The sequence below is a fragment of the Oncorhynchus clarkii genome, chromosome 2, assembly GCF_045791955.1.
Source record: "Oncorhynchus clarkii lewisi isolate Uvic-CL-2024 chromosome 2, UVic_Ocla_1.0, whole genome shotgun sequence".
In the NCBI taxonomy this organism is placed as follows: Eukaryota; Metazoa; Chordata; class Actinopteri; order Salmoniformes; family Salmonidae; genus Oncorhynchus; species Oncorhynchus clarkii.
The window spans coordinates 28,667,775-28,680,272 of NC_092148.1; the positions used below are offsets into that span (position 1 = coordinate 28,667,775).

At 41.4% G+C, this 12,498-nt stretch overlaps 1 protein-coding gene across 1 annotated transcript in view; it reads right to left on the minus strand.

Annotated features, from left to right (window-relative positions):
• Window positions 1-6,580: 6,580 nt before the first annotated feature.
• LOC139366193 (pleckstrin homology-like domain family B member 3) overlaps window positions 6,581-12,498 on the minus strand; it is a 29,283-nt gene continuing 23,365 nt past the window's right edge. Inside the window, exons 14-15 of the mRNA XM_071103413.1 lie at window positions 8,280-8,365; window positions 6,581-8,071 (exon numbers count right to left, since the gene is read on the minus strand). Of these exons, the coding sequence (XP_070959514.1) occupies window positions 7,937-8,071; window positions 8,280-8,365 (221 nt within the window). The 3' untranslated portion in view covers window positions 6,581-7,936. The remainder of the gene's footprint in view (window positions 8,072-8,279; window positions 8,366-12,498) is intronic.

The window sequence follows — 12,498 nt, forward strand, 5'->3', positions numbered from 1 at the left end:
GAGTACGAACTCTTTTAGACCCCGGTGATGTGAACTGTTTTCCATGAACTCTGTACCAGTTGTAGGTCTTCACTGCTGGGTTGGCATTGCTGCTGCAGGTCAGAGTCACAGAGCTGCCCTCTAACACAGAGGCACGGACTGACACTGAGGTGTACTTGGGAGGGTCTGGGGGAAAAGAAAAACATCATGACTTTCCTATCAACACAAATGTGGCATAACTTATTCCATTATAACCAGAATAACAATTGGACATACATCGAACAGTGATTGTGAGACCTTTCTCAGACGACACATCACTGTTGCCAGCTTCTCGTTTGTAGAGAGCAGTGCAGGAGATTGTCTGTCCATGATGGAGGTATGATGCAGTAGAAGGTCAGAGTAGAACTCATGACTTCAGTTTGGTCCTGTCTCTTGTTTTTTTCTTCTTCTCCACACTGTCACCCAGTCTGGGGGTCCATGTCAGAGTTGGAAGGAGAATGGGACAGGGGGCTACAGTAGAGCAGATCATACTCACTGATTCCCCCTCATTCACGTTCACTGTAGCTGGGATTAGAGTGGGCTGGGGAAGAGTGTATTCAGGAGATAAAGATGTCATCTAGTTTATAACACAAGCAGACATAGGCTACATCAATGTACTGTAACTGACATGGCACAAAGAAATGGCATATTCTAATGTTGTTCAGGATACTGGTGCAGTCCTTCTCAAGCAACTCATCTCTTGTGGGTGCCATTAACACTGGTTTCACAAATCTCCTGTTCCATGTTCCTTTACATGGACGAGAGAGGGATGACTCAAATTTAGGCAGCCGGTCAAAACAGCCATCAATGTAAATCTACATGAAATGAGCACATAAGGTCCACTCAGAGCCTCTATACCGCTGGGAATCAAGACTTTCCCCTTTTGGCACAGAACACCTGAAAATCACAACTGAATGTTTAGACTGAGATAAATAGCAAAAACACACCGGGTATTGCTTGCATCTAGAATGCAGTAACACATTAAGCCATATAGAACATAATATATCTAAACCCTTTAAACCTATTCTCAACCGGCATGCAGAGCATGTTTTGGCAATGCATTTCAGAAGTGGATATGAAAAAAATTGTAATTTGAACTTGATTGGTCAACTAAATAAACATACTTTATGATGCATCAATTAACATAATTGATATAATTTTGGGTTGCTGCATTTCAGTATTGTGGCACTCTAACTATGCTCATTCAAATGACTGTAAGAAACTCAAAATCAGTCACCAAATATATGGCATAAAAGGTACAAATTCAGTTAGTTGAGGAATTGGCCTCCCACTCCTCTTTCTATTCTGGTTAGGGCCAGTTTGCGCTGTTCACTGAAGGGAGTAATACACAGTGCTGTACAAGATCTTCAGTTTCTTGGCAATTTCTCGCATGGAATAGCCTTCATTTCTCAGAACGAGAATAGACTGATGAGTTTTAGAAGAAAGTTATTTGTTTCTGGTCATTTTGAGCCAGTATTCGAACCCACAAATGCTGATGCTCCAGATACTCAACTAATCTAAAGAAGGCCCGTTTTATTGCTTCTTTAATCAGGACAACAGTTTCAGCTGTGCTAACATAATTGCAAAAGGGTTTTCTAATGATCACTTAGCCTTTTAAAATGATATACTTGGGTTAGCTAACACAACATGCCATTGGAACACAAGAGTGATGGTTGCTGATAATGGGCCTCTATACGCCTATGTAGACATTCCATAAACAATCTGCCTTTTCCAGCTACAGTAGTCATTTACAACATTAACAATGTCTACACTGTATTTCTGATCAATTTGATCTTATTTTAAATGTACAAAAAAATAGCTTTTCTTTCAAAAACAAGAACATTTCTCAGTGACACCGAACTGTATGTATGTATGTATGTATGTATGTATGTATGTATGTGTATGTACGTACATATGTATGTATATAGATAAATAGATACAGTTGAAGTCGGAAGTTTACATACACTTAGGTTGGAGCCATTAAAACTAGTTTTTCAACCGCTACACACATTTCTTGTTAACAAACTACAGTTTTTGCAAGTCGGTTAGGACATCTAATTTTTCCAACAATTGTTTACAGACAAATTATTTCACTTATATTCACGGTATCACAATTCCAGTGGGTCAGAAGTTTACATTCACAAAGTTGACTGTGCATTTAAACAGCTTGGAAAATTCCAGAAAACGATGTCATGGCTTCAGAAGCTTCTGATAGGCTAATTGACATAATTTGAGACAATTGGAGGTGTACCCGTGGATGTATTTCAAGGCTTACCTTCAAACTCCGTGCCTCTATGCTTGACATCATGGGAAAAAGAAATCAGCCAAGACCTCAGGAAATAAATTGTAGACCTCCACAAGTCTGGTTCATCCTTGGGAGCAATTTCCAAATGCCTGAAGGTACCACGTTCATCTGTACAAACAATTGTACACAAGTATAAACACCATGGGACCACACAGCCGTCATACCGCTCAGGAAGGAGACACTTTGTCTCCTAGAGATGAACGTACTTTGGTTCCAAAAGTGCAAATCAATCCTAGAACAACAGCAAAAGAGCTTGTGAAGATGCTGGAGGAAACAGGTACAAAAGTATCTATATCCACAGTAAAATGAGTCCTATATCGATATAACCTGAAAGGCCGCTCAGCAAGGAAGAAGCCACTGCTCCAAAACCGCCATAAAAAAGCCAGACTACGGTTTGCAACTGCACATGGGGACATAGATCGTACCTTTTGGAGAAATGTCCTCTTGTCTGATGAAACAAATATATAACTGTTTGGCCATAATGACCATTGTTGTGTTTGGAGGGAAAAGGGGGAGGCTTGCAAGCCGACGAACACCATCCCAACCGTGAAATATGGGGATGGCAGCATCATGTTGTGGGGGTGCTTTGCTGCAGAAGAGACTGGTGCACTTCACAAAATAGATGTCATCATCAGGACGGAAAATTATGTGGATATATTGAAGCAACATCTCAAGACATCAGTCAGGAAGTTAAAGCTTGGTCGCAAATCTGTCTTCCAAATGGACAATGACCCCAAGCATGTTTCCAAAGTTGTGCCAAAATGGCTTAAGGACAACAAAGTCAAGGTATTGGAGTGGCCATCACAAAGCCCTGACCTCAATCCTATAGACAAATTGGGGGCAGAACTGAAGGCCTCCTTTGTAGGCAAGGAGGCCTACAAACCTGACTCAGTTACACCAGCTCTGTCAGGAAGAATGGGCCAAAATTCACCCAACTTATTGTGGGAAGCTTGTGGAAGGCTACCCGAAATGTTTGACACAAGTTAAACAATTTAAAAGGCAATGCTACCAAATACTAATTGAGTATATGTAAACTTCTGACCCACTGAGAAAAAAATAAAGCTGAAATAAATCATTCTCTCTACTATTATTATGACATTTCACATTCTTAAAATTCTTAAAATAAAGTGGTGATCCTAACTGACCTAAGACAGGGAATTTTTACTAGGATTAAATGTCAGGAATTGTGAAAAACTGAGTTTAAATGTATTTGGCTAAGGTGTATGTAAACCTCCAACTTCAACTGTATATACAGTATATTTACCCAAAAAATATGGAGGATTGGAAATGATGCAGACAATTACATTGATGGAAGCAACAATCTATCTGCAATATTAAAGCTGATCCACCCCCTAAAAATAAATACAATTACAAATAAAAACTGTGATGTGGCGTAATATGCCATTAATGTAATCTTTGTTTATAGAGTCTCATCTCGCTTACACTTAAAAATACACAGCAATCTGTTTTTATCTGTGATGAGAATAAAGTACATTCTCAAAACACATATGCTTTGATTGTTACTACCTGCAGGTGTGGAGGTGCAGTGGTGCAGATGCACAAAGATCTTGGACCTATCTTTGCCATAGCTACTCTGTGCTTCACAACAGAACAGTCCGCTCTCACTGATATCCTGCAGAACCAGACACTGAGATCTAGACTCTATGGGGACGATTTTGCTCCCACTGACTCTGTACCAGGTGTAGGTCTTCACTGCTGGGTTGGCATTGCTGCTGCATGTCAGTCACAGAGCTGCCCTCTACCACTAGGGACTGGCTAATACTGAGGTGTTGTTCCTGGGAGGGTCTGTAAAAAAAAAGATAGAGACAATGTTTGAAAAAAGTCAATTCAGTGGGTGCAACCATGTGAACCAACCATATTAATTTGTGGACAGGTCGAAACACACATAAAACATTCATGGACATTTAGCTAGAGATGAACATTTGGTTGTTATTTCACCTGATTATGCAGCTAAAAATGTTGTCCCCTTTTCTAGCTGGTTCTTTGTTGAATTTTGACAATTCTCCTAACCTGCCATGTTAATTCTCCTAACCTGTTGCGTAAGTTCTTCTAACCTGCTACGAAAAAGAAAAGTAACTTTTGCTAGTCAAAACTGGCAGACCTGCCCTGAGAACAGAGTGGGTTCTGACAAACGCGATACTTCCAACTTCTATTTTAGCATTTGGCATCAGACACTCGTTGATGCATGCGAGCAGTGTGGGTGATTGAATAACATGTGTGTACATTTATTTTGCAATATTCACGCACGCAATGTAGCCGGTGTAGTCAGGGTGTAACCTAGCCATTCAAATCCAACTAGACTTTCATTACTTATCTCTCTAGTCAGAACGGTTCTATGCCAGAATGTGGACACCGTGGAGCCGGCGCAAGATACGGCTTGGGAAACGTACCTCAATCCAGGGATGGTGCTGTACTACTGATTATCCCATTATCCTAACTGACAAATCAAGAAGATTGAAATAATGCAAGTTTTTTACGAAACTACCTTTTTCGTCAACATGCTAGGCTAGCTAACGTTATAGCAGCCCATTGGATTCCATGAAAACTCTTCCTCCAATTTATTAATAAACCTGCTGCATCAACATGTGAACACAGTAAGTAAACTCAATCACAGAAATAAAAACACAGAACTGTTGTAAATAGTAATAATGTACCTTTAACATCAATATTGATGCTTTCAGGAAACACAAATGGAAGACTTGTTGTCTTATACAAGGTTCAGGTAATATTGGGATAGATAGGAACAGGGATAAGGGATGTTCAGGATATCAAATGTTTTGTACTATCAGTGTACAGTATAATAAAGTTTATACAACTGGTGGGTCTAATCCTGAATGCTGATTGGTTAAAACTGCATTCCAACCGGTGTTTATTCCACAAATTACCACCGGCTAAATCTATTACATTAAAATGCCTATTTACTCTGTTCCATCTGACTGCACAATCCACTGTCTCATCAAATCAGCCAGGCACTTTATAAACTTGATGTCCACTATAAAAAGCCTCTAGAGATTATCTCACTTTCTTTTTGGACTAACATTTAGTTTTCAACAAGAGAGTACATGTTCTATGCCAGGCAAAATCGCGCCTCATTAGCTCATATTTATTTGGTTACATCCATAACAATCACTAGAAAACAGCTTAAACAATCGCGGCTACTTTGCTGTTATTCTGGCTACACTGTTTGACGTGACTGTCAGTTAGCCGTAGTTGGCTCGCTTGCAAGCAAGAGATAAGAACGTCGCCAGACAATTATGGCAATGGAACATTTAGAACCAACGACTGGGTCGCGTCCATAGATACAGAACTGTTTCAATATGCTTTGTGTTGTAGTCACGGCAGACAAATATATATATTTAAGCAAACCTTACTAGGCTATTGCTACAATAACAAAAATACTTAATGACTGGCTCGCGTCTCTGGCAACCGAACCGATAGAACGAACGACCAGCCTGCTTGGATAGCAACCCTAGATATGTGTCGGGACTATGTCTTGTGGAAGGATGAAATAGTATTAATAAAATCATCAAAAGGACGTTTTTAATAAACATATGTCAATCATTATTTGAATAGGTTGGTACCCCGTTGTATACAAGTGATAATGCCCTCGAAGCCGGTGTTTGAAGGATATTTTGGCACAGTTTGCCGGCCCGAGACGAACCCGTTCCAATATATCCTCCAAACACCGGCTTCTTGGCCATGATCACATATATGACATTAATGAAATACGACAGTAGTTAATGATAAGTTGAAATAAGTAAAAACGTTTTTGTTAAACATTTCGTTATTGTTCAACTCTTACCTGCATTGCTCTCTGAGTCCTTTATCTATACGGTGTACGGCTGAGACAGAAGGGACTGTGTTTTAACCAGACCACTTCATTTGATACACATACCGTTCCCAAAACAGATGAGGACCTTCGACAATATTATCTTCTTTTTCATTTTGAAATGGAAATACATTTTGAGGTCATTGTAATTCAACAAATAATACATTCTCCTCTCTTCATGTTACAACTGCTGGGGGCAAGAGAAACATGGTTCCCATTCAATCCCCATCAATTTGAAACGGTCAATACCATAATTAATATATCTGATTGTGGGTGCCAGTTTGGATAGCTCGATAGCTGTCTGGCAGGAAAGTAAAAATAGAAGCATGATTAAAAAGTCGATTTCAAGAAGACATTGAAGCAACGGGAATCAGAAGGGAAGGTTGTTTTCACAGAGTCAACAAAAGTGTATGAATGACCTTTAATGATAATAGTAAAAAATAATAGTAATAATACATATTTATAAGTATATAGTACTTCTGTGTTGATAGTAATAGAAAAAACAATCCATTTGAGATCGGAATGCTCGGTCAGTGTTTTTATTGACTCTGAACAGCCCTTTTGACAGATGAAAAATATACATATATTCAACATAGATATACATGTACAGGTTATTGCCAAAATAATGGAAAGAATTGAGTTAATGAGGAATACAAAGTATATTGAACGCAGATGCTTCCACACAGGTGTTGTTCCTGAGTTATTGAAACAATTGATATCCCATCATGCTTAGGGTCATGTATAAAAATGCTGGGCAGGCCATTACTTTGGCTATTATTTTGTCCCACATGGCTATGCCACCATAGGATGACAATGGCCCCATCCACAGGGCACGAGTGGTCACTGAATGATTTGATGAGCATTAACACCATGTAAAGCCATATGCCATGGCAAACTCAGTCACCAGATCTCAAGCCAATTGAACACTTATAAGAGATTCTGGAGCGGCGCCTGAGACAGCATTTTCCACCACCATCAACAAGACACAAAAGTATGGAATTTCTTATGGAAGAATGGTGTCGCATCCACCAAATAGAATTCCAGACCCTTGTAGAATCCACATGAAGGTGCATTGAAGCTGCTCTTGCTTGTGGTGGCCCAACGACCAATTAAGACACACGCATAGTGTGTTTCCTTTATTTTGGCGGCTACCTGTATATTTCAACGGAAGCTGTAGTACTTCAATACTTCAATCTGTCCACAAGAGGGAGCTCAAACACAGCTGGTATAGAGACACCAACCATTAAATCCTGATTTGAGACTAATAAAAAACATCATAGGTTTGTCTGTCAATATATCATGGTTGGCACTGACTCTAAGATGTCCAATGGTTGCTCCAGCTTCCACATCCACATCTTTATATTCCCATGGTCTTGTTCCTCCTCCATCCTCTCAACATCTCTTGTTCCACACAGAGCATGTAACAGTCTGCCACTCAGCCCCATGCCATCAAAGCTCCTAAGAAACTATCCAGAATCAAATGTCAGTTCCTTCAGGAAGCGCTTTCCTGAACATTATGTTCTGCTCATCACTCCTCACCTCCACCTCAACCACTCATATGAGGTAAATTTCAGGCATCAAAATGGCTGCCTAGCTGGGTCCTACACGCATTGTAGGGTGTAGGTTGAAGATTGCAGTTTTCCCCACATAATGTAAACTGCTGAAACTGTAGCCAGGTTACCCAAGTCAGCCAGGTGAATGGAGGTTCAGCCCAAGGGGTAGGTCAGACAGACACAGGTAAGGGGGCAGGTGTAAAGTCAAAGTCAGTAGCGGCTGTGCTCGTCTGTTGCTGTGACAATGACGTCCATCCAGATCCTCATGGCCTCGGCGCTGGGCGCCACCAGGAAGAAGAGGCGCTCGTACGTCTTCACACAGAATGTAAGGCTGGGCCGCGGAGACTGAGCGCGCGCGAGAGAGAGAGAGAGAGGCAGAGAGAGGGAGGCAGAGAGAGTGAGAGAGTGAGATGAATGGTGAGAGAGCAATAATTATTGGGATTTGGTTCAAGCATTAAGTGCATAAATGGATCATCTCTTTATCAGTTGTGGTGATATCATGGGCACACTGTTCCCTCTCTATGGTGATAAAATACTGTATATGAAGACTCACTGAAGTGGCTGTGCGCAGGTGGTCATAGTAGACTTCCTCTATAGCCTGGAAGTAGATCACCCCCTTTAGCTTCCTCTCATCACAGTCTGAAGGTAAACAATAGTCAATTAGAGAGAGAACGAGAGAAAGAAAAAGAGAGACAGACACAAATCACATAGGCATTTAGTAGGGCTGTGGCGGTCATTACATTTTGTCAGCCGGTTATTGTCATGCAAAAGACTGCCAGTCTCATGGTAATTGACCGGCAATTAACATAAACACATTTAGTATCTCCAGGCCTCCACGCATACAACCTGCGTACAAGCTTGCTGATGCACACCTTGCAACATCTACATTTTTTAAAAGTAGAATATATCAATTGAATATTCACCATCACAATAAATCCATTATTTATTTTAGGCAGGTCTAAAGAAACATTATGATATGAAGAAAATGTATTTCGGAGGAACAGAATATGATTTGGCCTACTGCATTTTATCTGGCTATGCTCAATGCCATAGGTCAGGGATACTCAACTCTTACCCTACGAGGTCCGGAGCATGCTGCTTTTCTGTTCTACCTGATCATTAATTGCACACACCTGGTGTCCCAGGTCTAGATCAGTCCCCTAATTTGTCCCTGAGCGTAAAAGTGATCATTTAAAACAGGTCCTATATTATGCTAGATTCAGAGTTATTGATAGAGTTATTGATACAAACCTTATTTCTTAGAAATCAAAACATATATGGGCTGCATGCCAGGGGCGCAACTTTCACTGGGGACGTCCACCCCCAGTTTTGGAATGTGATACAAAACTAGGCAACGTTGTGCTTTAGGACCATGCGGACGCCTCCGAGCAGTCGGTTAGGCTGTTTGGAGTGTTTATTTGACTTAACTTTTTTTGAATAATTATGTCCCTCCCACTTCTAAAACCAAAGTTGCGCCCCTGCATGATGCGACTATAGGCTATTCATGATTTGAGAAAGTATTTAAAAAAAGGCTTGCGTTTCTGTTACTTGCCTCAGGCTGCACAGCAGTTCTCTCATCAAACTATTCCTGCCCATTAAACTATTCTCAATTTAGTCTTGTCTTTACTAATATGTAAAATGAGTTTTGATTTAGAATGCCCATTATCAAATGGGCAGGAACAGGGGCAGGGGGAAAAAATACGTCATCTGTCTGCTCTCGAATAGCGAATGGAGGCTGCGTGCTTTTCCACCAGTCCGTTTTTCAATGATGACAGGTAGCTACTTCGGTTATATAGTGGAGCATGTGCTTAATATGAGCAGCTGAGAAATAAATATAAGGAAGCTTATTTCACTCCAAGCATCAAGACCTTTTCAGGAGCATGCTCTAGCTGCGCGACAGGTGATATTCCGCCCAAACTGTTCATGCCATGAGCTCTCCAACCCTGTTACTGCAGCTACCCATTGCTTAATTTGGAAAACCAAGTGAAATATTTGCGGGAAAATGGATAGTAACCTGTTTTCACAAAGAAACATATTTCATTAAACTGTTGACAGCCCGCCTGCCTGCTCGAGGAAGGAATAAAGGAGAGAGGAGGAGATGGAAATGCATGGTAGTGAGATATTCTGTATAGCTAAAGGTAATGTGCCCCCCAATTAATTCCCTATTACTAGGCTATTCAAAATCACCCTGCACAATCAATTTACCGACTGCATCGCCTAGGGCTATACGTTCTCTCCCAGACTCGTGGATAGACATTTTGGAGCATAGCATAGGGTAACCAGTCCATCCACTATGCATACTAATACAATCCACACTCAAAGGCAATTGATTACTCAAATTTGTTAATTTTGGGGTAGAGGCTCGACCAATTATGCACCAAAGACATCTTAAAATAGTTTTATTTTATATTTTTCTTCCATGAATAATAAGCTGTAAGTACTGTATATCTGCACAATAATAATTTTCATTAAAAATAAAAAATGGGCTTGGGTTCATATGCCTATGTGTATGCAATCCCGTTATGCCCTCAGACTAACCATAATTCAAGCAAAGAGTCTATACAGGATTAAGATTGAATCCTACTACACCGGCTCTGACGCTCATCGGATGTGGCAGGGCTGGAAAACTATTACGGACTACATACAAAGGGAAACCCAGCTGCGAGCTGCCCAGTGACACAAGAAACACTGAAGCATGCATGAGAGCACCAGCTGTTCTGGACGACTTTGTGATAACGCTCTCGGTAGCCGATGTGAGCAAGACCTTTAAACAGGTCATTATTCACAAAGCCGCATGGCCAGACGGATTACCAGGACGTGTACTCAAAGCATGCGTGGACCGACTCGCAAGTGTCTTCACTGATATTTTCAACCTCTCCCTGACAGAGTCTGTAATACCTACATGTTTCAAGCAGACCACCATAGTCCCTGTGCCCAAGGAAGAGAAGATTACCTGCCTAAATTGTTACCCCCCCTTGTAGCACTCACGTCGGTAAACATGAAGTGCTTTGAAAGGCTGGTCATGGCTCACAACAACAGCATCCTCCCGGATACCCTAGACCCACTCCAATTCGCATACCTCCCCAACAGATCCAGAGATGACGCAATCTCAATCACACTCCACACTGCCCTTTCCCACCTGGACAAGAGGAACACCTATGTGAGAATGCTGTTCATTGACTGCAGCTCAGTGTTCAACACCATAGTGTCCACAAAGCTCATCACTAAGGACCCTGGGACTAAACACCTCCCTCTGCAACTGGATCCTGGGCTTCCTGACGGGCTGCCCCCAGGTGGTAAGGTTAGGCAACAACACGTCTGCTACACTGATACTCAACACTGGGAACCCTCAGTGTTCTGGCAGTGTGGTGCCAGAACAACAACCTTTCCCTCAATGTGAGCAAGACAAATTAGCTGATCGTGGACTACAGGGAAAGACGGACCGAACAGGCCCCCATTAACGTCGACAGGGATGTAGTGGAGCCGGTCGAGAGTTTCAAAGTTCTTTGGTGTCCACATCACCAATGAACTATCATGGTCCAAACACACCAAGACAGTCATGAAGAGGGCACAACAACACCTTTTCCCCCTCAAGAGACTGAAAAGATTTGGCATGGGTCCCCAGATCCTCAAAAGGTTCTACAGTTGCACTATCGAGAGCATCCTGACTGGTTGCATCACTGCCTGGTATTTCAACTGCTCGGCATCTGACCGCAAGGCACTACAGAGGGTAGTGCCTTTACGGCCCAGTACATCACTGGGGTCAAGTTCCTGCCATCCAAGACCTATATACTAGGCGGTGTCAGAGAAAAGCCCCAAAAATTGTCAAAGACTCCAGTCACCCAAGTCATAGACCTTTTTCTCTGCTACCGTACGGCAGCGGTACCGGAGCGCCAAGTCTAGGACCAAAAGGCTCCTTAACAGCTTCAACCCCCAAGCCACAAGACTTCTGTACAACTAACGAAATGGCCACCGGATTATTTACATTTGTTTTTTACACTGCTGCTACTCGCTGTTTATTATCTATGCATAGTCACTTCACCCCTACCTACATTTACAAATTACCTCGACTAACCTGTACCCCCGCACATTGACTCGGTACAGGTACCCCCAGTATATAGCCTTGTTACTGTTATTTTATTGTGTTACTTTTTTATTATTTTTTACTTTCTTTTATTTGGTAAATATTTTCTTAACTCTTTCTTGAACTGCATTGTTTGTTAAGGGCTTGTAAGTAAGCATTTCACGGTAAGGACTACACGTTGTATTCGGCGCATGTAACAAATAAAGTTGTTTTGATTTTGATGCATAAGCTATAATATGCCTACGGGTGTTTTTAAAATATCATCACCTTAGAAAGCTGTCCATTAGGCTTTGAAACAACATCTACAATAACCATGTTTTACAATCCGTTTCAACCTGCTGTTGAACTTCTTTCTTCAAATTGATCCTCAGAGTGAGGTGAGTTTTAAAAGCACAATACTGTTTTGATGAAAAGTGTTTGATGTGATTTTCAAATGCATTTGCATTGATGTCAAGAGTGGTTAGAGGGACAACAGAGCCCTGAATACCAGGCCATTAGGAACTGATGATCATTAGCAAGTTGGGTACTATCTAAGCATGTCCAGAGTGCATAACAAGAGATTACCTTAACTCACATGGAAATGTACAGCAGTCATGACTCAAGACTGCCAGTGTGGCGGTAATAGGGTCACCGCAACAGCCCTAGCATTTAGGCTTATACATACCAACACCCACCACACCCACACAGT